This window comes from Entelurus aequoreus, linkage group LG03 (genome assembly GCF_033978785.1).
Source record: "Entelurus aequoreus isolate RoL-2023_Sb linkage group LG03, RoL_Eaeq_v1.1, whole genome shotgun sequence".
Taxonomy (NCBI): Eukaryota; Metazoa; Chordata; class Actinopteri; order Syngnathiformes; family Syngnathidae; genus Entelurus; species Entelurus aequoreus.
The window spans coordinates 94,969,704-94,995,609 of NC_084733.1; the positions used below are offsets into that span (position 1 = coordinate 94,969,704).

The following is a 25,906-nucleotide window of genomic DNA, read 5'->3' on the forward strand; positions in this document are numbered from 1 at the left end:
GTACACCCACACTAAAATACTCCTTATGCACCATGCTCAGGGAAGGTACACTCACACTAAAATACTCATTATGCACCATGCTCAGGGAAGGTACACTCACACTAAAATACTCCTTATGCACCATGCTCAGGGAAGGTACACTCACACTAAAATACTCATTATGCACCATGCTCAGGGAAGGTACACTCACACTAAAATACTCATTATGCACCATGCTCAGGGAAGGTACACTCACACTAAAATACTCATTATGCACCATGCTCAGGGAAGGTACACTCACACTAAAATACTCCTTATGCACCATGCTCAGGGAAGGTACACTCACACTAAAATACTCATTATGCACCATGCTCAGGGAAGGTACACTCACACTAAAATACTCCTTATGCACCATGCTCAGGGAAGGTACACTCACACTAAAATACTCATTATGCACCATGCTCAGGGAAGGTACACCCACACTAAAATACTCCTTATGCACCATGCTCAGGGAAGGTACACTCACACTAAAATACTCATTATGCACCATGCTCAGGGAAGGTACACCCACACTAAAATACTCATTATGCACCATGCTCAGGGAAGGTGCACTCACACTAAAATACTCATTATGCACCATGCTCAGGGAAGGTACACTCACACTAAAATACTCATTATGCACCATGCTCAGGGAAGGTACACCCACACTAAAATACTCCTTATGCACCATGCTCAGGGAAGGTACACTCACACTAAAATACTCATTATGCACCATGCTCAGGGAAGGTACACCCACACTAAAATACTCATTATGCACCATGCTCAGGGAAGGTACACTCACACTAAAATACTCATTATGCACCATGCTCAGGGAAGGTGCACTCACACTAAAATACTCATTATGCACCATGCTCAGGGAAGGTACACTTCCTTGACCCCAGCTGCCTTCAAAGGCATGGACTTGGGCTCAGGACACAATGTAGATACTGTTTAATGGCCCCACCCTGGTTCAATGGCCCCACCCTGGATCAATGGCCCCACCCTGGTTCAATGGCCCCACCCTGGATCAATGGCCCCACCCTGGATCAATGGCCCCACCCTGGTTCAATGGCCCCACCCTGGATCAATGGCCCCACCCTGGATCAATGGCCCCACCCTGGTTCAATGGCCCCACCCTGGTTCAATGGCCCCACCCTGGTTTTTGTACAGGTGTTCTTCATTACGTGGACGCGAGACACAAAGTTGAATCATGAAATGCAACCATGGTTCAATATGTCTGGGAACTCCACTGACAGATAATCCCTGACATCACTCCACAAATCTTTTTTTAATAACGTGTAGGGATCTATTCCATTGCATTGTTGCTGCTATCTGCTTTTTGCAGGAAGAGCCAGGCCCCTTGCGTGCTTACATAGTTTGCACACTGCCATCTTGGCTTGGCTGACCACCACATCCGGGAAGAAGTCACGTGTCAGAATACAAGCAATTAAGAGTTCATTATATTTTGTAACTAACTAAAAGGTAAGTTGTGTTAAATAATCAAATGTTTACACTTAAAAATGTTGCTGATTATCCTCCACAATCCCTGTGTGAAACAAGAACACATGTCAACCATTTCTAGAAAATTGTAGGTCATTGGTATTCATCTATTCCGCCTCAGAAGCACTAGAAACAACATGAATAAAAAGGCAACAACACTCCATTTACATGCTGTAACACAACATTTTTATTGTAAGGAACTACTTTTGTTGTGACATACTGCCTTGCTCACACTGCTCCTTTGACCACAAACTACTAGCTAGCTTGAGCTGCTAATAACTTTGGTGAATAAAAATACAAATTAGCTTGAGCTGCTTCTGTATGCCTTGTTGAGACAGGAAACGTTCCTGCATATCACCTGTATAGTAGTGGCATGGAACATGTGTTTGGACTTTTAGATCCCCTTTTTACACCAGAGGATTTTCTAGTCTGTCCCCCCTCTAAGATACCAGGTGGCCACAGATCATTTCTGGAAAGGTACCAGTCTAGGTTCAGTGCTAGCTGACCCAAGTTCTGCTGCAGAGGGGGACCACTCTGACTGAGCCCACAAGAAGATCCCCCTAAGACTGTCTGTTGGCTTCCCGGTGGACATGATCTATCAATATAACAATTCAATGATGATTATACCCACTCCACATCCATGGCAGCCCATCACACATGGGTGTAGATAGTGACCCTCCGCCCTTTCGCAAGGTTTCTTATTTTTCCCTAATTGGTGTCTTTTGAGTTTTTCCTTGCCCGGATGTTGTGAGTTTGTGAAGCATTTTAAAAGACTTGTGATGACGTACCATTGTTAGCCACCCCTTGCTAGTCATTTTTCACAAAGTAGAATACAGAGAAAAGGGAATGTAAGGTGTTTTTGTCTCATGTAGAGATTGTGAATGATTGGCAAAAAAGCTCCAATGTGCAGTTCCCCTTTAAGAGCGACTGGTGTCTTTGTCCCTTCTCTAACACAAAGGTACTTCTTAGGTCCAGAATACAAACATCCTTACCTATGCTTTTTGAAGGTGGAAGTGGCTTCTTCGGTTTCTGAAAGGAAACAAGAAGTGAAGAGTAGGTGTTTGTCAGGATATTCTCATGTTTTGGAAAAGGTCTGTATATCTATCAGTAAACTCCATATGGAAGCGCTAAACACGACAACATGGATGACGGGGAGAAGACACAGTTGAAGTGGAGGCACGTAAATAAAAGTGGCTTGAAGATGGTGTGTACAACGTCATCTATGACCACTACATGTTATGTAGTGAAATGTACATAATATGATACTGTTGATCTACACATGAAACTTGAACATTTCAAAAAAGTTACTAATGTGAAGTATTTGTTTCAATAAAACAACTCCACACACATATTTGGGTTTAACTTCACCTTACGTACAAATATTTGGATATATATCGTATATGAGTTTTGATCCATATTGCTCAGCCCGACAGTTTAGGGATGTTTTCTGTGTTTGATTGGGGGTTACAATAGACTTTATGATGGCATTGTCTTTAAACGTATGTTGTCTTGAACTTGTTTCTGTGCTCCATCATTTTTCATTTAGTAGCACAGATGCTCGTAGTGAAAAAGCTTAGCGTACAGCCCTGAGATTGTTTGCATCGTGGTGATGACGATAATCCAATTATATTGTGTTTGGTCTCCTTTTTCAAGCATTCTACTACTTCAATAACAGGCCAATGAAATGAAAGCTACTTTTTCATTGCACAAGCCAAGCAAGTATGAAAGTGAGACAGTGCTGCCACCCTTCTAGATGCTAAAGTACATGACAAAAAGATTTGACGCTGCAAAGCAACTTCTAGGTTGGGCTGACTAAGGCCGACGTACTGCAAGCGCTTGTGGATGTAACCGCAGCTTTGACTGTGCCGACCATGCTTTTGTACATGCGCAAATCCTACTGGCAATCTAACTGGATAAATCCATGAAAAAACATTTGGTTGCAGAAAAAGGAGGTGAAAGAACTGCTGAAGACTAGCACAGTTTAAGAAAGGATATAGAGAAGGTTTGGAGACAAATGGAAGTCCCTGTCCTGTTGCTTCTATCTAGCACATCACTGCCATGTTTGTCAAGAAGTAACAACATGTCCAATTGAAACATCTCACGGAAATGACCCCTTTGGGTCTCAGAGCATGTATGCTGGCATCCACTTAAGTGGGCACTTTTTAGTAATAAGAAGAAAAAGTGATGCTTACTTCAATAGAGATTGAAATAAATGCACTGAAAGAAGGAGGGATGGACAAGAAGCAATCAGGAATCTTTACAATTCTAACCAAATGCTGATGTTGGCTATTATGTGTAGGAGTTCTTCTTGAAACCGTGCATGTGGACTCATGTTTTTAAGAAGGGCTAAAACGTATAGTAATAGTTTCTGATTGTATTGGCTTGCATGTAAAATGTGTGATTTAAGAGCTCTGATACAAGTTGTCCTACAGCGTACAGCCAGGCCCTCACAAGACATTGATACAACCTTCATTTGACATACATGTCCTTTAAATGTGTGATTTAAGAGCTCTGATACAAGTTGTCCTACAGCGTACAGCCAGGCCCTCACAAGACATTGATACAACCTTCATTTGACATACATGTCCTTTAAATGTGTGATTTAAGAGCTCTGACACAAGTTGTCCTACAGCATACAGCCAGGCCCTCACAAGACATTGATACAACCTTCATTTGACATACATGTCCTTTAAATCTGACTTACAAACAACCTTGCAAAATAGTTGTACTTGTAAATTGAAACAAAATGACGAAATTTCAATGTCAAATCAACGTCACAACCTAACATTGAATAAACATCGTCAAAAAGCATGTTGTTTCAATGTATTTGTGTTGTAGAATATTGGTTGGGAAATGACCACATTTCAATGTCAAATCATCGTCACAACCTGACTTATTGAATAAAGGTCAACAAAAAGCATGTTGTTTCAAGGTTATGTTTGAGTTGCTCAACGTCAGGACATAATTCAACAAGTTCCCATCGTTGTATTCATGTCTTGTGCCTGTCGGGTAAGGCCAAGGTTGGTCTTGTATTTTAGTGAAATCATTCACAAAAGGTAAACATGGTAGGCTATAGGCTACATACGTGTACTTAACTGAACAACATTGCAGCCTAAATCACAACATTTGTCAAAATAAAGAGGTATGAAATAATATTACTTAGTTTAAGTCTCCAAGAAAATATCCAGTAACAACCCATCATTGAAGTTATGAGTCTATCTTCATAAATCATCATTGAAGTTATGAGTCTATCTTCATAAATCATCATTGAAGTTATGAGTCTATCTTCATAAATCATCATTGAAGTTATGAGCCTATCTTCATAAATCATTGTGCCCACTAGATGTCACCAAAAAACATAACCTCTCTAATTCAACTTAAAGACAGTGTAAGTCCATTCCACATGGGTAATAATAAATAGGTTGTATTGTATCAATACCTGTATTGGCAAGTACGCAAGGCTCCAATTTGGGTATTGCATGAGAAGTGGAAGAGTTGTATTGTGTGTATATTTCTGTTGTGCAATGAACAAAGCTGATCTAGTGGATGAGGAGCTGGCAGAGAACTTACCTCCTCAGAGTCGTGCTTGAGTGAGGACTTACGTGACCCTCTCACAAGGTGAGCCTGAAACATAACAATCCATTTAGTGTGATACCAAACACCAATCAAGCTACATGCCCTGCATATCCTTTTGAAAATGGATAACCTTTTTTTTGGCAAGCTTGTAAGCGCTTATGTCCAAAACACATTTTGCTGATTGACAGGTGGCATTCTAATAAGATTTAAGCAAATGTCCTAATTCTTGGAGTGGAAAACCAGAGTCTTTTTTACAGAATGTTACTTATTAGATATAGTGGGGTATTCTAATCTGCACAATTATATGAACAGTCCAGATTTGTTTGTGGGATCATTATTGAGAGAATGTAAAAAAAGAAAAATGTATTTGATCTGAGTGAAGTAAATATTTCATCCTCAGACAAAAGTGTCTTGCACAGAGGTCAGACGCAGGGTGAGTATATGCGGCTAAGAAGATATCACATCTCAACCCTTTCATCCGCATTTTGCTCCACAAATGAATTCATAAAGAGTGCATCAAAGCAGAGTAAGAAAAGGAACATTGTTGTATCAAGCCTGTGCAGACGTGATCGCAGTCGACTTTAACTGCAACTAAAACTACTAGCCAGTCAAGTTCATGTCAACAACTAAACATTCCAACTTTAGCTGCAACTAAAACTACTAGCCAGTCAAGTTCATGTCAACAACTAAACATTCCAACTTTAGCTGCAACTAAAACTACTAGCCAGTCAAGTTCATGTCAACAACTAAACATTCCAACTTTAGCTGCAACTAAAACTACTAGCCAGTCAAGTTCATGTCAACAACTAAACATTCCAACTTTAGCTGCAACTAAAACTACTAGCCAGTCAAGTTCATGTCAACAACTAAACATTCCAAATTTAGCTGCAACTAAAACTACTAGCCAGTCAAGTTCATGTCAACAACTAAACATTCCAACTTTAGCTGCAACTAAAACCACTAGCCAGTCAAGTTCATGTCAACAACTAAACATTCCAACTTTAGCTGCAACTAAAACTACTAGCCAGTCAAGTTCATGTCAACAACTAAACATTCCAACTTTAGCTGCAACTAAAACTACTAGCCAGTCAAGTTCATGTCAACAACTAAACATTCCAACTTTAGCTGCAACTAAAACCACCAGCCAGTCAAGTTCATGTCAACAACTAAACATTCCAACTTTAGCTGCAACTAAAACTACTAGCCAGTCAAGTTCATGTCAACAACTAAACATTCCAACTTTAGCTGCAACTAAAACTACTAGCCAGTCAAGTTCATGTCAACAACTAAACATTCCAACTTTAGCTGCAACTAAAACCACTAGCCAGTCAAGTTCATGTCAACAACTAAACATTCCAACTTTAGCTGCAACTAAAACTACTAGCCAGTCAAGTTCATGTCAACAACTAAACATTCCAACTTTAGCTGCAACTAAAACCACTAGCCAGTCAAGTTCATGTCAACAACTAAACATTCCAACTTTAGCTGCAACTAAAACTACTAGCCAGTCAAGTTCATGTCAACAACTAAACATTCCAACTTTAGCTGCAACTAAAACTACTAGCCAGTCAAGTTCATGTCAACAACTAAACATTCCAACTTTAGCTGCAACTAAAACTACTAGCCAGTCAAGTTCATGTCAACAACTAAACATTCCAACTTTAGCTGCAACTAAAACTACTAGCCAGTCAAGTTCATGTCAACAACTAAACATTCCAACTTTAGCTGCAACTAAAACTACTAGCCAGTCAAGTTCATGTCAACAACTAAACATTCCAACTTTAGCTGCAACTAAAACTACTAGCCAGTCAAGTTCATGTCAACAACTAAACATTCCAACTTTAGCTGCAACTAAAACTACTAGCCAGTCAAGTTTATGTCAACAACTAAACATTCCAACTTTAGCTGCAACTAAAACTACTAGCCAGTCAAGTTCATGTCAACAACTAAACATTCCAACTTTAGCTGCAACTAAAACCACTAGCCAGTCAAGTTCATGTCAACAACTAAACATTCCAACTTTAGCTGCAACTAAAACTACTAGCCAGTCAAGTTCATGTCAACAACTAAACATTCCAACTTTAGCTGCAACTAAAACTACTAGCCAGTCAAGTTCATGTCAACAACTAAACATTCCAACTTTAGCTGCAACTAAAACCACTAGCCAGTCAAGTTCATGTCAACAACTAAACATTCCAACTTTAGCTGCAACTAAAACTACTAGCCAGTCAAGTTCATGTCAACAACTAAACATTCCAACTTTAGCTGCAACTAAAACTACTAGCCAGTCAAGTTCATGTCAACAACTAAACATTCCAACTTTAGCTGCAACTAAAACTACTAGCCAGTCAAGTTCAGGTCAACAACTAAACATTCCAACTTTAGCTGCAACTAAAACCACCAGCCAGTCAAGTTCATGTCAACAACTAAACATTCCAACTTTAGCTGCAACTAAAACTACTAGCCAGTCAAGTTCATGTCAACAACTAAACATTCCAACTTTAGCTGCAACTAAAACTACTAGCCAGTCAAGTTCATGTCAACAACTAAACATTCCAACTTTAGCTGCAACTAAAACTACTAGCCAGTCAAGTTCATGTCAACAACTAAACATTCCAACTTTAGCTGCAACTAAAACCACCAGCCAGTCAAGTTCATGTCAACAACTAAACATTCCAACTTTAGCTGCAACTAAAACTACTAGCCAGTCAAGTTCATGTCAACAACTAAACATTCCAACTTTAGCTGCAACTAAAACTACTAGCCAGTCAAGTTCATGTCAACAACTAAACATTCCAACTTTAGCTGCAACTAAAACCACCAGCCAGTCAAGTTCATGTCAACAACTAAACATTCCAACGTCATGGGGAATAAAGCCAGCATGTCCATGGTGTTTCAATGAAAAACATACCCCGCTGGTGGCAATGATAAATACTTTGAATGGCCAATTTGTAATGCTGGTCTGACCGGATCATCAGCAGACCAAGGAGGAGGCAACAAAGATCCAATCTACTGCTGGTGCTGAGACAATGACTGTAGTTTTAACTACTGGTCAGACTACTGCTGGTCCTGAGACAATGACTGTAGTTTTAACTACAGGTCAGACTACTGCTGGTCCTGAGACAATGACTGTAGTTTTAACTACTGGTCAGACTACTGCTGGTGCTGAGACAATGACTGTAGTTTTAACTACTGGTCAGACTACTGCTGGTCCTGAGACAATGACTGTAGTTTTGACTACTGGTCAGACTACTGCTGGTCCTGAGACAATGACTGTAGTTTTGACTACTGGTCAGACTACTGCTGGTCCTGAGACAATGACTGTAGTTTTGACTACTGGTCAGACTACTGCTGGTCCTGAGACAATGACTGTAGTTTTGACTACTGGTCAGACTACTGCTGGTCCTGAGACAATGACTGTAGTTTTAACTACTGGTCAGACTACTGCTGGTCCTGAGACAATGACTGTAGTTTTAACTACTGGTCAGACTACTGCTGGTCCTGAGACAATGACTGTAGTTTTGACTACTGGTCAGACTACTGCTGGTGCTGAGACAATGACTGTAGTTTTGACTACTGGTCAGACTACTGCTGGTCCTGAGACAATGACTGTAGTTTTAACTACTGGTCAGACTACTGCTGGTCCTGAGACAATGACTGTAGTTTTAACTACTGGTCAGACTACTGCTGGTCCTGAGACAATGACTGTAGTTTTGACTACTGGTCAGACTACTGCTGGTCCTGAGACAATGACTGTAGTTTTGACTACTGGTCAGACTACTGCTGGTCCTGAGACAATGACTGTAGTTTTGACTACTGGTCAGACTACTGCTGGTCCTGAGACAATGACTGTAGTTTTGAGACAATGACTGTAGTTTTAACTACTGGTCAGACTACTGCTGGTCCTGAGACAATGACTCCTCTACCTTCTGCATCTTATTTGATTTGGTCTGCAATATCCTGCAACATTTGCACTACGATTGTGGTTATGGAGGTTTTATTTGTGTAATACCAGCAAGTTATTTTCATTTCATGGGACGGTATAGCTCGGTTGGTAGAGCGGCCGTGCCAGCAACTTGAGGGTTGCAGGTTCGATCCCCGCTTCTGCCATCCTAGTCACTGCCGTTGTGTCCTTGGGCAAGACACTTTACCCACTTGCTCCCAGTGCCACCCACACTGGTTTAAATGTAACTTAGATATTGGGTTTCACAATGTAAAGCGCTTTGAGTCACTTGAGAAAAAGCGCTATATAAAATGTAATTCACTTCACTTCATTGAAATTGTACTAATGTGTTTATTTGATTACAAAATACTATTTTATTTGAATTGTGTACATCACACCCTTGTGAAAATGGTCTTTTCAGATTTGGAGTTTTGTTTTACTTTCAGATACATTTTTAACAAATGAATATGTTCGTTAATTATAACCCTATCATACCATTACCACCACCAAAGGAATTACATTTTCAATTCAATTCAACATTTTTACAAAAATAAGAATACTATAACTAAAAAGAAACACATATTTTTGAAAGAGCTCAGCTGTTTGCAATTTGCTCTGCGTTACATTTTTTAAACAAAAAATATAACATCACCATCTAGCTTATGTTACCATTTTACAATTACTACTCATTATAGTGAATAAAAAGTGTTCAACGGTCCAAAAAATGAGTTTGGGGTAAATGCTCGTCACTCTCGCCAACACGTACGTGCGCATACACAACAGCTAAGCAGCTAACAGTTTGCAGTTATGATAGAATAAACATTCAATGACAGCTAATGTTTTCTATCGTTAGCTAACAAACACACAAGGCTAATGCTTCAAATACTTGCAGTAGGCACTGTGTTTATATGTATGTGTGTTTATATGTATGTGTGTTTATTGTTTGAGTCTTAATAATACAATTGTTTTATTTAAGACATTTCATATTGCTCCTCATTGTTTTTCATTGAAGGGCTGAGATGTTTCCTTTAGTTGGTCACCAGGGCTGCACACATATCAGGAGGGATTATGGTTTTTATGGATTACCAGCAAGGCTGTCCCTTGGCAACTGGAAGTGTCCATAGATGTTCTATGGGATAAGATTAAAGCAGTCTTGATATCATGTGTTCTGGCTGTATGCTTCATGATGATTTGATTGGCTTAAAGCAAATTCTAAATGCCAGCCCTCCTCCTCTGCTTAGAGTTGCATTTCACCAAGTCATCAAGCAAGTTCCAAGTGTTGCTAAATTGGTACTCACCTCTTTCTCTGAGTCTGATAGCATGAGGACAAAGTTGTCAGGGAAGACGCCTTCTCTGCCTGCGATCTCCCCTCGCCACCACCCAGGCTCTCCTGTGTCCTGTTAGTGGGAACCAAAAAAGAAGGGACAAGCGGTAGAAAATGGATGGTTGGATACAGGTAGATTCATGGCTGACAGTCAAAAGGTTTCATTTTCAACAGTGGTACAGTAGGAAGGGGATTCATATGGCCCCATCTGTGGCGGTTTAACTGATGACTAGGGATGTAACAATAAAGACTATTAATGATAGAAACATGGTTGACTTCACCGTGACTAGGGATGTAACAATAAAGACTATTAATGATAGAAACATGTTTGACTTCACCATGACTAGGGATGTAACAATAAAGACTATTAATGATAGAAACATGGTTGACTTCACCATGACTAGGGATGTAACAATAAAGACTATTAATGATAGAAACATGGTTGACTTCACCGTGACTAGGGATGTAACAATAAAGACTATTAATGATAGAAACATGTTTGACTTCACCATGACTAGGGATGTAACAATAAAGACTATTAATGATAGAAACATGGTTGACTTCACCATGACTAGGGATGTAACAATAAAGACTATTAATGATAGAAACATGGTTGACTTCACCATGACTAGGGATGTAACAATAAAGACTATTAATGATAAAAACATGGTTGACTTCACCATGACTAGGGATGTAACAATAAAGACTATTAATGATAGAAACTTGGTTGACTTCACCATGACTAGGGATGTAACAATAAAGACTATTAATGATAGAAACATGGTTGACTTCACCATGACTAGGGATGTAACAATAAAGACTATTAATGATAGAAACATGGTTGACTTCACCATGACTAGGGATGTAACAATAAAGACAATTAATGATAGAAACATGGTTGACTTCACCATGACTAGGGATGTAACAATAAAGACTATTAATGATAGAAACATGGTTGACTTCACCGTGACTAGGGATGTAACAATAAAGACTATTAATGATAGAAACATGTTTGACTTCACCATGACTAGGGATGTAACAATAAAGACTATTAATGATAGAAACATGGTTGACTTCACCATGACTAGGGATGTAACAATAAAGACTATTAATGATAGAAACATGGTTGACTTCACCATGACTAGGGATGTAACAATAAAGACTATTAATGATAGAAACATGGTTGACTTCACCATGACTAGGGATGTAACAATAAAGACTATTAATGATAGAAACATGGTTGACTTCACCATGACTAGGGATGTAACAATAAAGACTATTAATGATAGAAACATGGTTGACTTCACCGTGACTAGGGATGTAACAATAAAGACTATTAATGATAGAAACATGGTTGACTTCACCGTGACTAGGGATGTAACAATAAAGACTATTAATGATAGAAACATGGTTGACTTCACCATGACTAGGGATGTAACAATAAAGACTATTAATGATAGAAACATGGTTGAATTCACCATGACTAGGGATGTAACAATAAAGACTATTAATGATAGAAACATGGTTGACTTCACCATGACTAGGGATGTAACAATAAAGACTATTAATGATAGAAACATGGTTGACTTCACCATGACTAGGGATGTAACAATAAAGACTATTAATGATAGAAACATGGTTGACTTCACCATGACTAGGGATGTAACAAAGACTATTAATGGTAGAAACATGGTTGACTTCACCATGACTAGGGATGTAACAATAAAGACTATTAATGATAGAAACATGGTTGACTTCACCATGACTAGGGATGTAACAATAAAGACTATTAATGATAGAAACATGTTTGACTTCACCATGACTAGGGATGTAACAATAAAGACAATTAATGATAGAAACATGGTTGACTTCACCATGACTAGGGATGTAACAATAAAGACTATTAATGATAGAAACATGGTTGACTTCACCGTGACTAGGGATGTAACAATAAAGACTATTAATGATAGAAACATGTTTGACTTCACCATGACTAGGGATGTAACAATAAAGACTATTAATGATAGAAACATGGTTGACTTCACCATGACTAGGGATGTAACAATAAAGACTATTAATGATAGAAACATGGTTGACTTCACCATGACTAGGGATGTAACAATAAAGACTATTAATGATAGAAACATGGTTGACTTCACCATGACTAGGGATGTAACAATAAAGACTATTAATGATAGAAACATGGTTGACTTCACCATGACTAGGGATGTAACAATAAAGACTATTAATGATAGAAACATGGTTGACTTCACCATGACTAGGGATGTAACAATAAAGACTATTAATGATAGAAACATGTTTGACTTCACCATGACTAGGGATGTAACAATAAAGACTATTAATGATAGAAACATGGTTGACTTCACCATGACTAGGGATGTAACAATAAAGACTATTAATGATAGAAACATGGTTGACTTCACCGTGACTAGGGATGTAACAATAAAGACTATTAATGATAGAAACATGGTTGACTTCACCATGACTAGGGATGTAACAATAAAGACTATTAATGATAGAAACATGGTTGACTTCACCATGACTAGGGATGTAACAATAAAGACTATTAATGATAGAAACATGGTTGACTTCACCGTGACTAGGGATGTAACAATAAAGACTATTAATGATAGAAACATGGTTGACTTCACCATGACTAGGGATGTAACAATAAAGACTATTAATAATAGAAACATGGTTGACTTCACCATGACTAGGGATGTAACAATAAAGACTATTAATGATAGAAACATGGTTGACTTCACCATGACTAGGGATGTAACAATAAAGACTATTAATGATAGAAACATGGTTGACTTCACCGTGACTAGGGATGTAACAATAAAGACTATTAATGATAGAAACTTGGTTGACTTCACCATGACTAGGGATGTAACAATAAAGACTATTAATGATAGAAACATGGTTGACTTCACCGTGACTAGGGATGTAACAATAAAGACTATTAATGATAGAAACATGGTTGACTTCACCGTGACTAGGGATGTAACAATAAAGACTATTAATGATAGAAACATGTTTGACTTCACCATGACTAGGGATGTAACAATAAAGACTATTAATGATAGAAACATGGTTGACTTCACCATGACTAGGGATGTAACAATAAAGACTATTAATGATAGAAACATGGTTGACTTCACCATGACTAGGGATGTAACAATAAAGACTATTAATGATAGAAACATGGTTGACTTCACCATGACTAGGGATGTAACAATAAAGACTATTAATGATAGAAACATGGTTGACTTCACCATGACTAGGGATGTAACAATAAAGACTATTAATGATAGAAACATGGTTGACTTCACCATGACTAGGGATGTAACAAAGACTATTAATGATAGAAACATGGTTGACTTCACCATGACTAGGGATGTAACAATAAAGACTATTAATGATAGAAACATGGTTGACTTCACCATGACTAGGGATGTAACAATAAAGACTATTAATGATAGAAACATGGTTGACTTCACCGTGACTAGGGATGTAACAATAAAGACTATTAATGATAGAAACATGGTTGACTTCACCGTGACTAGGGATGTAACAATAAAGACTATTAATGATAGAAACATGGTTGACTTCACCATGACTAGGGATGTAACAATAAAGACTATTAATGATAGAAACATGGTTGACTTCACCGTGACTAGGGATGTAACAATAAAGACTATTAATGATAGAAACATGTTTGACTTCACCATGACTAGGGATGTAACAATACAGACTATTAATGATAGAAACATGGTTGACTTCACCATGACTAGGGATGTAACAATAAAGACTATTAATGATAGAAACATGGTTGACTTCACCATGACTAGGGATGTAACAATAAAGACTATTAATGATAGAAACATGGTTGACTTCACCATGACTAGGGATGTAACAATAAAGACTATTAATGATAGAAACATGGTTGACTTCACCGTGACTAGGGATGTAACAATAAAGACTATTAATGATAGAAACATGGTTGACTTCACCGTGACTAGGGATGTAACAATAAAGACTATTAATGATAGAAACATGGTTGACTTCACCATGACTAGGGATGTAACAATAAAGACTATTAATGATAGAAACATGGTTGACTTCACCGTGACTAGGGATGTAACAATAAAGACTATTAATGATAGAAACATGGTTGACTTCACCATGACTAGGGATGTAACAATAAAGACTATTAATGATAGAAACATGGTTGACTTCACCATGACTAGGGATGTAACAATAAAGACTATTAATGATAGAAACATGGTTGACTTCACCATGACTAGGGATGTAACAATAAAGACTATTAATGATAGAAACATGGTTGACTTCACCGTGACTAGGGATGTAACAATAAAGACTATTAATGATAGAAACATGGTTGACTTCACCATGACTAGGGATGTAACAATAAAGACTATTAATGATAGAAACATGGTTGAATTCACCATGACTAGGGATGTAACAATAAAGACTATTAATGATAGAAACATGGTTGACTTCACCATGACTAGGGATGTAACAATAAAGACTATTAATGATAGAAACATGGTTGACTTCACCATGACTAGGGATGTAACAATAAAGACTATTAATGATAGAAACATGGTTGACTTCACCATGACTAGGGATGTAACAATAAAGACTATTAATGATAGAAACATGGTTGACTTCACCATGACTAGGGATGTAACAATAAAGACTATTAATGATAGAAACATGGTTGACTTCACCATGACTAGGGATGTAACAATAAAGACTATTAATGATAGAAACATGTTTGACTTCACCATGACTAGGGATGTAACAATAAAGACTATTAATGATAGAAACATGGTTGACTTCACCATGACTAGGGATGTAACAATAAAGACTATTAATGATAGAAACATGGTTGACTTCACCGTGACTAGGGATGTAACAATAAAGACTATTAATGATAGAAACATGGTTGACTTCACCGTGACTAGGGATGTAACAATAAAGACTATTAATGATAGAAACATGGTTGACTTCACCATGACTAGGAATGTAACAATAAAGACTATTAATGATAGAAACATGGTTGACTTCACCATGACTAGGGATGTAACAATAAAGACTATTAATGATAGAAACATGGTTGACTTCACCATGACTAGGGATGTAACAATAAAGACTATTAATGATAGAAACATGGTTGACTTCACCATGACTAGGGATGTAACAATAAAGACTATTAATGATAGAAACATGTTTGACTTCACCATGACTAGGGATGTAACAATAAAGACTATTAATGATAGAAACATGGTTGACTTCACCGTGACTAGGGATGTAACAATAAAGACGATTAATGATAGAAACATGGTTGACTTCACCGTGACTAGGGATGTAACAATAAAGACTATTAATGATAGAAACATGGTTGACTTCACCGTGACTAGGGATGTAACAATAAAGACTATTAATGATAGAAACATGGTTGACTTCACCATGACTAGGGATGTAACAATAAAGACTATTAATGATAGAAACATGGTTGACTTCACCATGACTAGGGATGTAACAATAAAGACTATTAATGATAGAAACATGGTTGACTTCACCATGACTAGGGATGTAACAATAAAGACTATTAATGATAGAAACATGGTTGACTTCACCATGACTAGGGATGTAACAATAAAGACTATTAATGATAGAAACATGGTTGACTTCACCATGACTAGGGATGTAACAATAAAGACAATTAATGATAGAAACATGGTTGACTTCACCATGACTAGGGATGTAACAATAAAGACTATTAATGATAGAAACATGGTTGACTTCACCGTGACTAGGGATGTAACAATAAAGACTATTAATGATAGAAACATGTTTGACTTCACCATGACTAGGGATGTAACAATAAAGACTATTAATGATAGAAACATGGTTGACTTCACCATGACTAGGGATGTAACAATAAAGACTATTAATGATAGAAACATGGTTGACTTCACCATGACTAGGGATGTAACAATAAAGACTATTAATGATAGAAACATGGTTGACTTCACCGTGACTAGGGATGTAACAATAAAGACTATTAATGATAGAAACATGGTTGACTTCACCGTGACTAGGGATGTAACAATAAAGACTATTAATGATAGAAACATGGTTGACTTCACCATGACTAGGGATGTAACAATAAAGACTGTTAATGATAGAAACATGGTTGAATTCACCATGACTAGGGATGTAACAATAAAGACTATTAATGATAGAAACATGGTTGACTTCACCATGACTAGGGATGTAACAATAAAGACTATTAATGATAGAAACATGGTTGACTTCACCATGACTAGGGATGTAACAATAAAGACTATTAATGATAGAAACATGGTTGACTTCACCATGACTAGGGATGTAACAAAGACTATTAATGGTAGAAACATGGTTGACTTCACCATGACTAGGGATGTAACAATAAAGACTATTAATGATAGAAACATGGTTGACTTCACCATGACTAGGGATGTAACAATAAAGACTATTAATGATAGAAACATGTTTGACTTCACCATGACTAGGGATGTAACAATAAAGACAATTAATGATAGAAACATGGTTGACTTCACCGTGACTAGGGATGTAACAATAAAGACTATTAATGATAGAAACATGGTTGACTTCACCGTGACTAGGGATGTAACAATAAAGACTATTAATGATAGAAACATGGTTGACTTCACCGTGACTAGGGATGTAACAATAAAGACTATTAATGATAGAAACATGTTTGACTTCACCATGACTAGGGATGTAACAATAAAGACTATTAATGATAGAAACATGGTTGACTTCACCATGACTAGGGATGTAACAATAAAGACTATTAATGATAGAAACATGGTTGACTTCACCATGACTAGGGATGTAACAATAAAGACTATTAATGATAGAAACATGGTTGACTTCACCATGACTAGGGATGTAAAAATAAAGACTATTAATGATAGAAACATGGTTGACTTCACCATGACTAGGGATGTAACAATAAAGACTATTAATGATAGAAACATGGTTGACTTCACCATGACTAGGGATGTAACAAAGACTATTAATGATAGAAACATGGTTGACTTCACCATGACTAGGGATGTAACAATAAAGACTATTAATGATAGAAACATGGTTGACTTCACCATGACTAGGGATGTAACAATAAAGACTATTAATGATAGAAACATGGTTGACTTCACCGTGACTAGGGATGTAACAATAAAGACTATTAATGATAGAAACATGGTTGACTTCACCGTGACTAGGGATGTAACAATAAAGACTATTACTGATAGAAACATGGTTGACTTCACCATGACTAGGGATGTAACAATAAAGACTATTAATGATAGAAACATGGTTGACTTCACCGTGACTAGGGATGTAACAATAAAGACTATTAATGATAGAAACATGTTTGACTTCACCATGACTAGGGATGTAACAATAAAGACTATTAATGATAGAAACATGGTTGACTTCACCATGACTAGGGATGTAACAATAAAGACTATTAATGATAGAAACATGGTTGACTTCACCATGACTAGGGATGTAACAATAAAGACTATTAATGATAGAAACATGGTTGACTTCACCATGACTAGGGATGTAACAATAAAGACAATTAATGATAGAAACATGGTTGACTTCACCATGACTAGGGATGTAACAATAAAGACTATTAATGATAGAAACATGGTTGACTTCACCGTGACTAGGGATGTAACAATAAAGACTATTAATGATAGAAACATGTTTGACTTCACCATGACTAGGGATGTAACAATAAAGACTATTAATGATAGAAACATGGTTGACTTCACCATGACTAGGGATGTAACAATAAAGACTATTAATGATAGAAACATGGTTGACTTCACCATGACTAGGGATGTAACAATAAAGACTATTAATGATAGAAACATGGTTGACTTCACCGTGACTAGGGATGTAACAATAAAGACTATTAATGATAGAAACATGGTTGACTTCACCGTGACTAGGGATGTAACAATAAAGACTATTAATGATAGAAACATGGTTGACTTCACCATGACTAGGGATGTAACAATAAAGACTGTTAATGATAGAAACATGGTTGAATTCACCATGACTAGGGATGTAACAATAAAGACTATTAATGATAGAAACATGGTTGACTTCACCATGACTAGGGATGTAACAATAAAGACTATTAATGATAGAAACATGGTTGACTTCACCATGACTAGGGATGTAACAATAAAGACTATTAATGATAGAAACATGGTTGACTTCACCATGACTAGGGATGTAACAAAGACTATTAATGGTAGAAACATGGTTGACTTCACCATGACTAGGGATGTAACAATAAAGACTATTAATGATAGAAACATGGTTGACTTCACCATGACTAGGGATGTAACAATAAAGACTATTAATGATAGAAACATGGTTGACTTCACCATGACTAGGGATGTAACAATAAAGACAATTAATGATAGAAACATGGTTGACTTCACCATGACTAGGGATGTAACAATAAAGACTATTAATGATAGAAACATGGTTGACTTCACCGTGACTAGGGATGTAACAATAAAGACTATTAATGATAGAAACATGGTTGACTTCACCGTGACTAGGGATGTAACAATAAAGACTATTAATGATAGAAACATGTTTGACTTCACCGTGACTAGGGATGTAACAATAAAGACTATTAATGATAGAAACATGTTTGACTTCACCATGACTAGGGATGTAACAATAAAGACTATTAATGATAGAAACATGGTTGACTTCACCATGACTAGGGATGTAACAATAAAGACTATTAATGATAGAAACATGGTTGACTTCACCATGACTAGGGATGTAACAATAAAGACTATTAATGATAGAAACATGGTTGACTTCACCATGACTAGGGATGTAACAATAAAGACTATTAATGATAGAAACATGGTTGACTTCACCATGACTAGGGATGTAACAATAAAGACTATTAATGATAGAAACATGGTTGACTTCACCATGACTAGGGATGTAACAAAGACTATTAATGATAGAAACATGGTTGACTTCACCATGACTAGGGATGTAACAATAAAGACTATTAATGATAGAAACATGGTTGACTTCACCGTGACTAGGGATGTAACAATAAAGACTATTAATGATAGAAACATGGTTGACTTCACCGTGACTAGGGATGTAACAATAAAGACTATTAATGATAGAAACATGGTTGACTTCACCGTGACTAGGGATGTAACAATAAAGACTATTAATGATAGAAACATGGTTGACTTCACCATGACTAGGGATGTAACAATAAAGACTATTAATGATAGAAACATGGTTGACTTCACCGTGACTAGGGATGTAACAATAAAGACTATTAATGATAGAAACATGTTTGACTTCACCATGACTAGGGATGTAACAATACAGACTATTAATGATAGAAACATGGTTGACTTCACCATGACTAGGGATGTAACAATAAAGACTATTAATGATAGAAACATGGTTGACTTCACCATGACTAGGGATGTAACAATAAAGACTATTAATGATAGAAACATGGTTGACTTCACCATGACTAGGGATGTAACAATAAAGACTATTAATGATAGAAACATGGTTGACTTCACCGTGACTAGGGATGTAACAATAAAGACTATTAATGACAGAAACATGGTTGACTTCACCGTGACTAGGGATGTAACAATAAAGACTATTAATGATAGAAACATGGTTGACTTCACCATGACTAGGGATGTAACAATAAAGACTATTAATGATAGAAACATGGTTGACTTCACCGTGACTAGGGATGTAACAATAAAGACTATTAATGATAGAAACATGGTTGACTTCACCATGACTAGGGATGTAACAATAAAGACTATTAATGATAGAAACATGGTTGACTTCACCATGACTAGGGATGTAACAATAAAGACTATTAATGATAGAAACATGGTTGACTTCACCATGACTAGGGATGTAACAATAAAGACTATTAATGATAGAAACATGGTTGACTTCACCATGACTAGGGATGTAACAATAAAGACTATTAATGATAGAAACATGGTTGACTTCACCATGACTAGGGATGTAACAATAAAGACTATTAATGATAAAAACATGGTTGACTTCACCGTGACTAGGGATGTAACAATAAAGACTATTAATGATAGAAACATGGTTGACTTCACCGTGACTAGGGATGTAACAATAAAGACTATTAATGATAGAAACATGGTTGACTTCACCGTGACTAGGGATGTAACAATAAAGACTATTAATGATAGAAACATGGTTGACTTCACCATGACTAGGGATGTAACAATAAAGACTATTAATGATAGAAACATGGTTGACTTCACCATGACTAGGGATGTAACAATAAAGACTATTAATGATAGAAACATGGTTGACTTCACCATGACTAGGGATGTAACAATAAAGACTATTAATGATAGAAACATGGTGGACTTCACCATGACTAGGGATGTAACAATAAAGACTATTAATGATAGAAACATGGTTGACTTCACCGTGACTAGGGATGTAACAATAAAGACTATTAATGATAGAAACATGTTTGACTTCACCGTGACTAGGGATGTAACAATAAAGACTATTAATGATAGAAACATGGTTGACTTCACCGTGACTAGGGATGTAACAATGAAGACTATTAATGATAGAAACATGGTTGACTTCACCGTGACTAGGGATGTAACAATAAAGACTATTAATGATAGAAACATGGTTGACTTCACCGTGACTAGGGATGTAACAATAAAGACTATTAATGATAGAAACATGGTTGACTTCACCATGACTAGGGATGTAACAATAAAGACTATTAATGATAGAAACATGGTTGACTTCACCATGACTAGGGATGTAACAATAAAGACTATTAATGATAGAAACATGGTTGACTTCACCATGACTAGGGATGTAACAATAAAGACTATTAATGATAGAAACATGGTTGACTTCACCATGACTAGGGATGTAACAATAAAGACTATTAATGATAGAAACATGGTTGACTTCACCATGACTAGGGATGTAACAATAAAGACTATTAATGATAGAAACATGGTTGACTTCACCGTGACTAGGGATGTAACAATAAAGACTATTAATGATAGAAACATGGTTGACTTCACCGTGACTAGGGATGTAACAATAAAGACTATTAATGATAGAAACATGGTTGACTTCACCGTGACTAGGGATGTAACAATAAAGACTATTAATGATAGAAACATGGTTGACTTCACCATGACTAGGGATGTAACAATAAAGACTATTAATGATAGAAACATGGTTGACTTCACCATGACTAGGGATGTAACAATAAAGACTATTAATGATAGAAACATGGTTGACTTCACCATGACTAGGGATGTAACAATAAAGACTATTAATGATAGAAACATGGTTGACTTCACCATGACTAGGGATGTAACAATAAAGACTATTAATGATAGAAACATGGTTGACTTCACCGTGACTAGGGATGTAACAAAAAAGACTATTAATGATAGAAACATGGTTGACTTCACCGTGACTAGGGATGTAACAATAAAGACTATTAATGATAGAAACATGGTTGACTTCACCGTGACTAGGGATGTAACAATAAAGACTATTAATGATAGAAACTTGGTTGACTTCACCGTGACTAGGGATGTAACAATAAAGACTATTAATGATAGAAACATGGTTGACTTCACCATGACTAGGGATGTAACAATAAAGACTATTAATGATAGAAACATGGTTGACTTCACCGTGACTAGGGATGTAACAATAAAGACTATTAATGATAGAAACATGGTTGACTTCACCGTGACTAGGGATGTAACAATAAAGACTATTAATGATAGAAACATGGTTGACTTCACCGTGACTAGGGATGTAACAATAAAGACTATTAATGATAGAAACATGGTTGACTTCACCGTGACTAGGGATGTAACAATAAAGACTATTAATGATAGAAACATGGTTGACTTCACCGTGACTAGGGATGTAACAATAAAGACTATTAATGATAGAAACATGGTTGACTTCACCATGACTAGGGATGTAACAATAAAGACTATTAATGATAGAAACATGGTTGACTTCACCGTGACTAGGGATGTAACAATAAAGACTATTAATGATAGAAACATGGTTGACTTCACCATGACTAGGGATGTAACAATAAAGACTATTAATGATAGAAACATGGTTGACTTCACCATGACTAGGGATGTAACAATAAAGACTATTAATGATAGAAACATGGTTGACTTCACCATGACTAGGGATGTAACAATAAAGACTATTAATGATAGAAACATGGTTGACTTCACCATGACTAGGGATGTAACAATAAAGACTATTAATGATAGAAACATGGTTGACTTCACCATGACTAGGGATGTAACAATAAAGACTATTAATGATAAAAACATGGTTGACTTCACCGTGACTAGGGATGTAACAATAAAGACTATTAATGATAGAAACATGGTTGACTTCACCGTGACTAGGGATGTAACAATAAAGACTATTAATGATAGAAACATGGTTGACTTCACCGTGACTAGGGATGTAACAATAAAGACTATTAATGATAGAAACATGGTTGACTTCACCATGACTAGGGATGTAACAATAAAGACTATTAATGATAGAAACATGGTTGACTTCACCATGACTAGGGATGTAACAATAAAGACTATTAATGATAGAAACATGGTTGACTTCACCATGACTAGGGATGTAACAATAAAGACTATTAATGATAGAAACATGGTGGACTTCACCATGACTAGGGATGTAACAATAAAGACTATTAATGATAGAAACATGGTTGACTTCACCGTGACTAGGGATGTAACAATAAAGACTATTAATGATAGAAACATGTTTGACTTCACCATGACTAGGGATGTAACAATAAAGACTATTAATGATAGAAACATGGTTGACTTCACCGTGACTAGGGATGTAACAATGAAGACTATTAATGATAGAAACATGGTTGACTTCACCGTGACTAGGGATGTAACAATAAAGACTATTAATGATAGAAACATGGTTGACTTCACCGTGACTAGGGATGTAACAATAAAGACTATTAATGATAGAAACATGTTTGACTTCACCATGACTAGGGATGTAACAATAAAGACTATTAATGATAGAAACATGGTTGACTTCACCATGACTAGGGATGTAACAATAAAGACTATTAATGATAGAAACATGGTTGACTTCACCATGACTAGGGATGTAACAATAAAGACTATTAATGATAGAAACATGGTTGACTTCACCATGACTAGGGATGTAACAATAAAGACTATTAATGATAGAAACATGGTTGACTTCACCATGACTAGGGATGTAACAATAAAGACTATTAATGATAGAAACATGGTTGACTTCACCGTGACTAGGGATGTAACAATAAAGACTATTAATGATAGAAACATGGTTGACTTCACCGTGACTAGGGATGTAACAATAAAGACTATTAATGATAGAAACATGGTTGACTTCACCGTGACTAGGGATGTAACAATAAAGACTATTAATGATAGAAACATGGTTGACTTCACCGTGACTAGGGATGTAACAATAAAGACTATTAATGATAGAAACATGGTTGACTTCACCGTGACTAGGGATGTAACAATAAAGACTATTAATGATAGAAACATGGTTGACTTCACCATGACTAGGGATGTAACAATAAAGACTATTAATGATAGAAACATGGTTGACTTCACCGTGACTAGGGATGTAACAATAAAGACTATTAATGATAGAAACATGGTTGACTTCACCATGACTAGGGATGTAACAATAAAGACTATTAATGATAGAAACATGGTTGACTTCACCATGACTAGGGATGTAACAATAAAGACTATTAATGATAGAAACATGGTTGACTTCACCATGACTAGGGATGTAACAATAAAGACTATTAATGATAGAAACATGGTTGACTTCACCATGACTAGGGATGTAACAATAAAGACTATTAATGATAGAAACATGGTTGACTTCACCATGACTAGGGATGTAACAATAAAGACTATTAATGATAAAAACATGGTTGACTTCACCGTGACTAGGGATGTAACAATAAAGACTATTAATGATAGAAACATGGTTGACTTCACCGTGACTAGGGATGTAACAATAAAGACTATTAATGATAGAAACATGGTTGACTTCACCGTGACTAGGGATGTAACAATAAAGACTATTAATGATAGAAACATGGTTGACTTCACCATGACTAGGGATGTAACAATAAAGACTATTAATGATAGAAACATGGTTGACTTCACCATGACTAGGGATGTAACAATAAAGACTATTAATGATAGAAACATGGTTGACTTCACCATGACTAGGGATGTAACAATAAAGACTATTAATGATAGAAACATGGTGGACTTCACCATGACTAGGGATGTAACAATAAAGACTATTAATGATAGAAACATGGTTGACTTCACCGTGACTAGGGATGTAACAATAAAGACTATTAATGATAGAAACATGTTTGACTTCACCATGACTAGGGATGTAACAATAAAGACTATTAATGATAGAAACATGGTTGACTTCACCGTGACTAGGGATGTAACAATGAAGACTATTAATGATAGAAACATGGTTGACTTCACCGTGACTAGGGATGTAACAATAAAGACTATTAATGATAGAAACATGGTTGACTTCACCGTGACTAGGGATGTAACAATAAAGACTATTAATGATAGAAACATGTTTGACTTCACCATGACTAGGGATGTAACAATAAAGACTATTAATGATAGAAACATGGTTGACTTCACCATGACTAGGGATGTAACAATAAAGACTATTAATGATAGAAACATGGTTGACTTCACCATGACTAGGGATGTAACAATAAAGACTATTAATGATAGAAACATGGTTGACTTCACCATGACTAGGGATGTAACAATAAAGACTATTAATGATAGAAACATGGTTGACTTCACCATGACTAGGGATGTAACAATAAAGACTATTAATGATAAAAACATGGTTGACTTCACCGTGACTAGGGATGTAACAATAAAGACTATTAATGATAGAAACATGGTTGACTTCACCGTGACTAGGGATGTAACAATAAAGACTATTAATGATAGAAACATGGTTGACTTCACCGTGACTAGGGATGTAACAATAAAGACTATTAATGATAGAAACATGGTTGACTTCACCATGACTAGGGATGTAACAATAAAGACTATTAATGATAGAAACATGGTTGACTTCACCATGACTAGGGATGTAACAATAAAGACTATTAATGATAGAAACATGGTTGACTTCACCATGACTAGGGATGTAACAATAAAGACTATTAATGATAGAAACATGGTTGACTTCACCATGAC

The 25,906-nt window shown here is 36.4% G+C and overlaps 1 protein-coding gene across 1 annotated transcript in view; it reads right to left on the reverse strand.

Moving 5' to 3' along the window:
• LOC133645995 (CD2-associated protein-like) overlaps nt 1-25,906 on the reverse strand; it is a 146,332-nt gene that overhangs the window by 62,651 nt on the left and 57,775 nt on the right. Inside the window, exons 9-11 of the mRNA XM_062040918.1 lie at nt 10,336-10,434; nt 5,089-5,142; nt 2,511-2,547 (exon numbers count right to left, since the gene is read on the reverse strand). Of these exons, the coding sequence (XP_061896902.1) occupies nt 2,511-2,547; nt 5,089-5,142; nt 10,336-10,434 (190 nt within the window). The remainder of the gene's footprint in view (nt 1-2,510; nt 2,548-5,088; nt 5,143-10,335; nt 10,435-25,906) is intronic.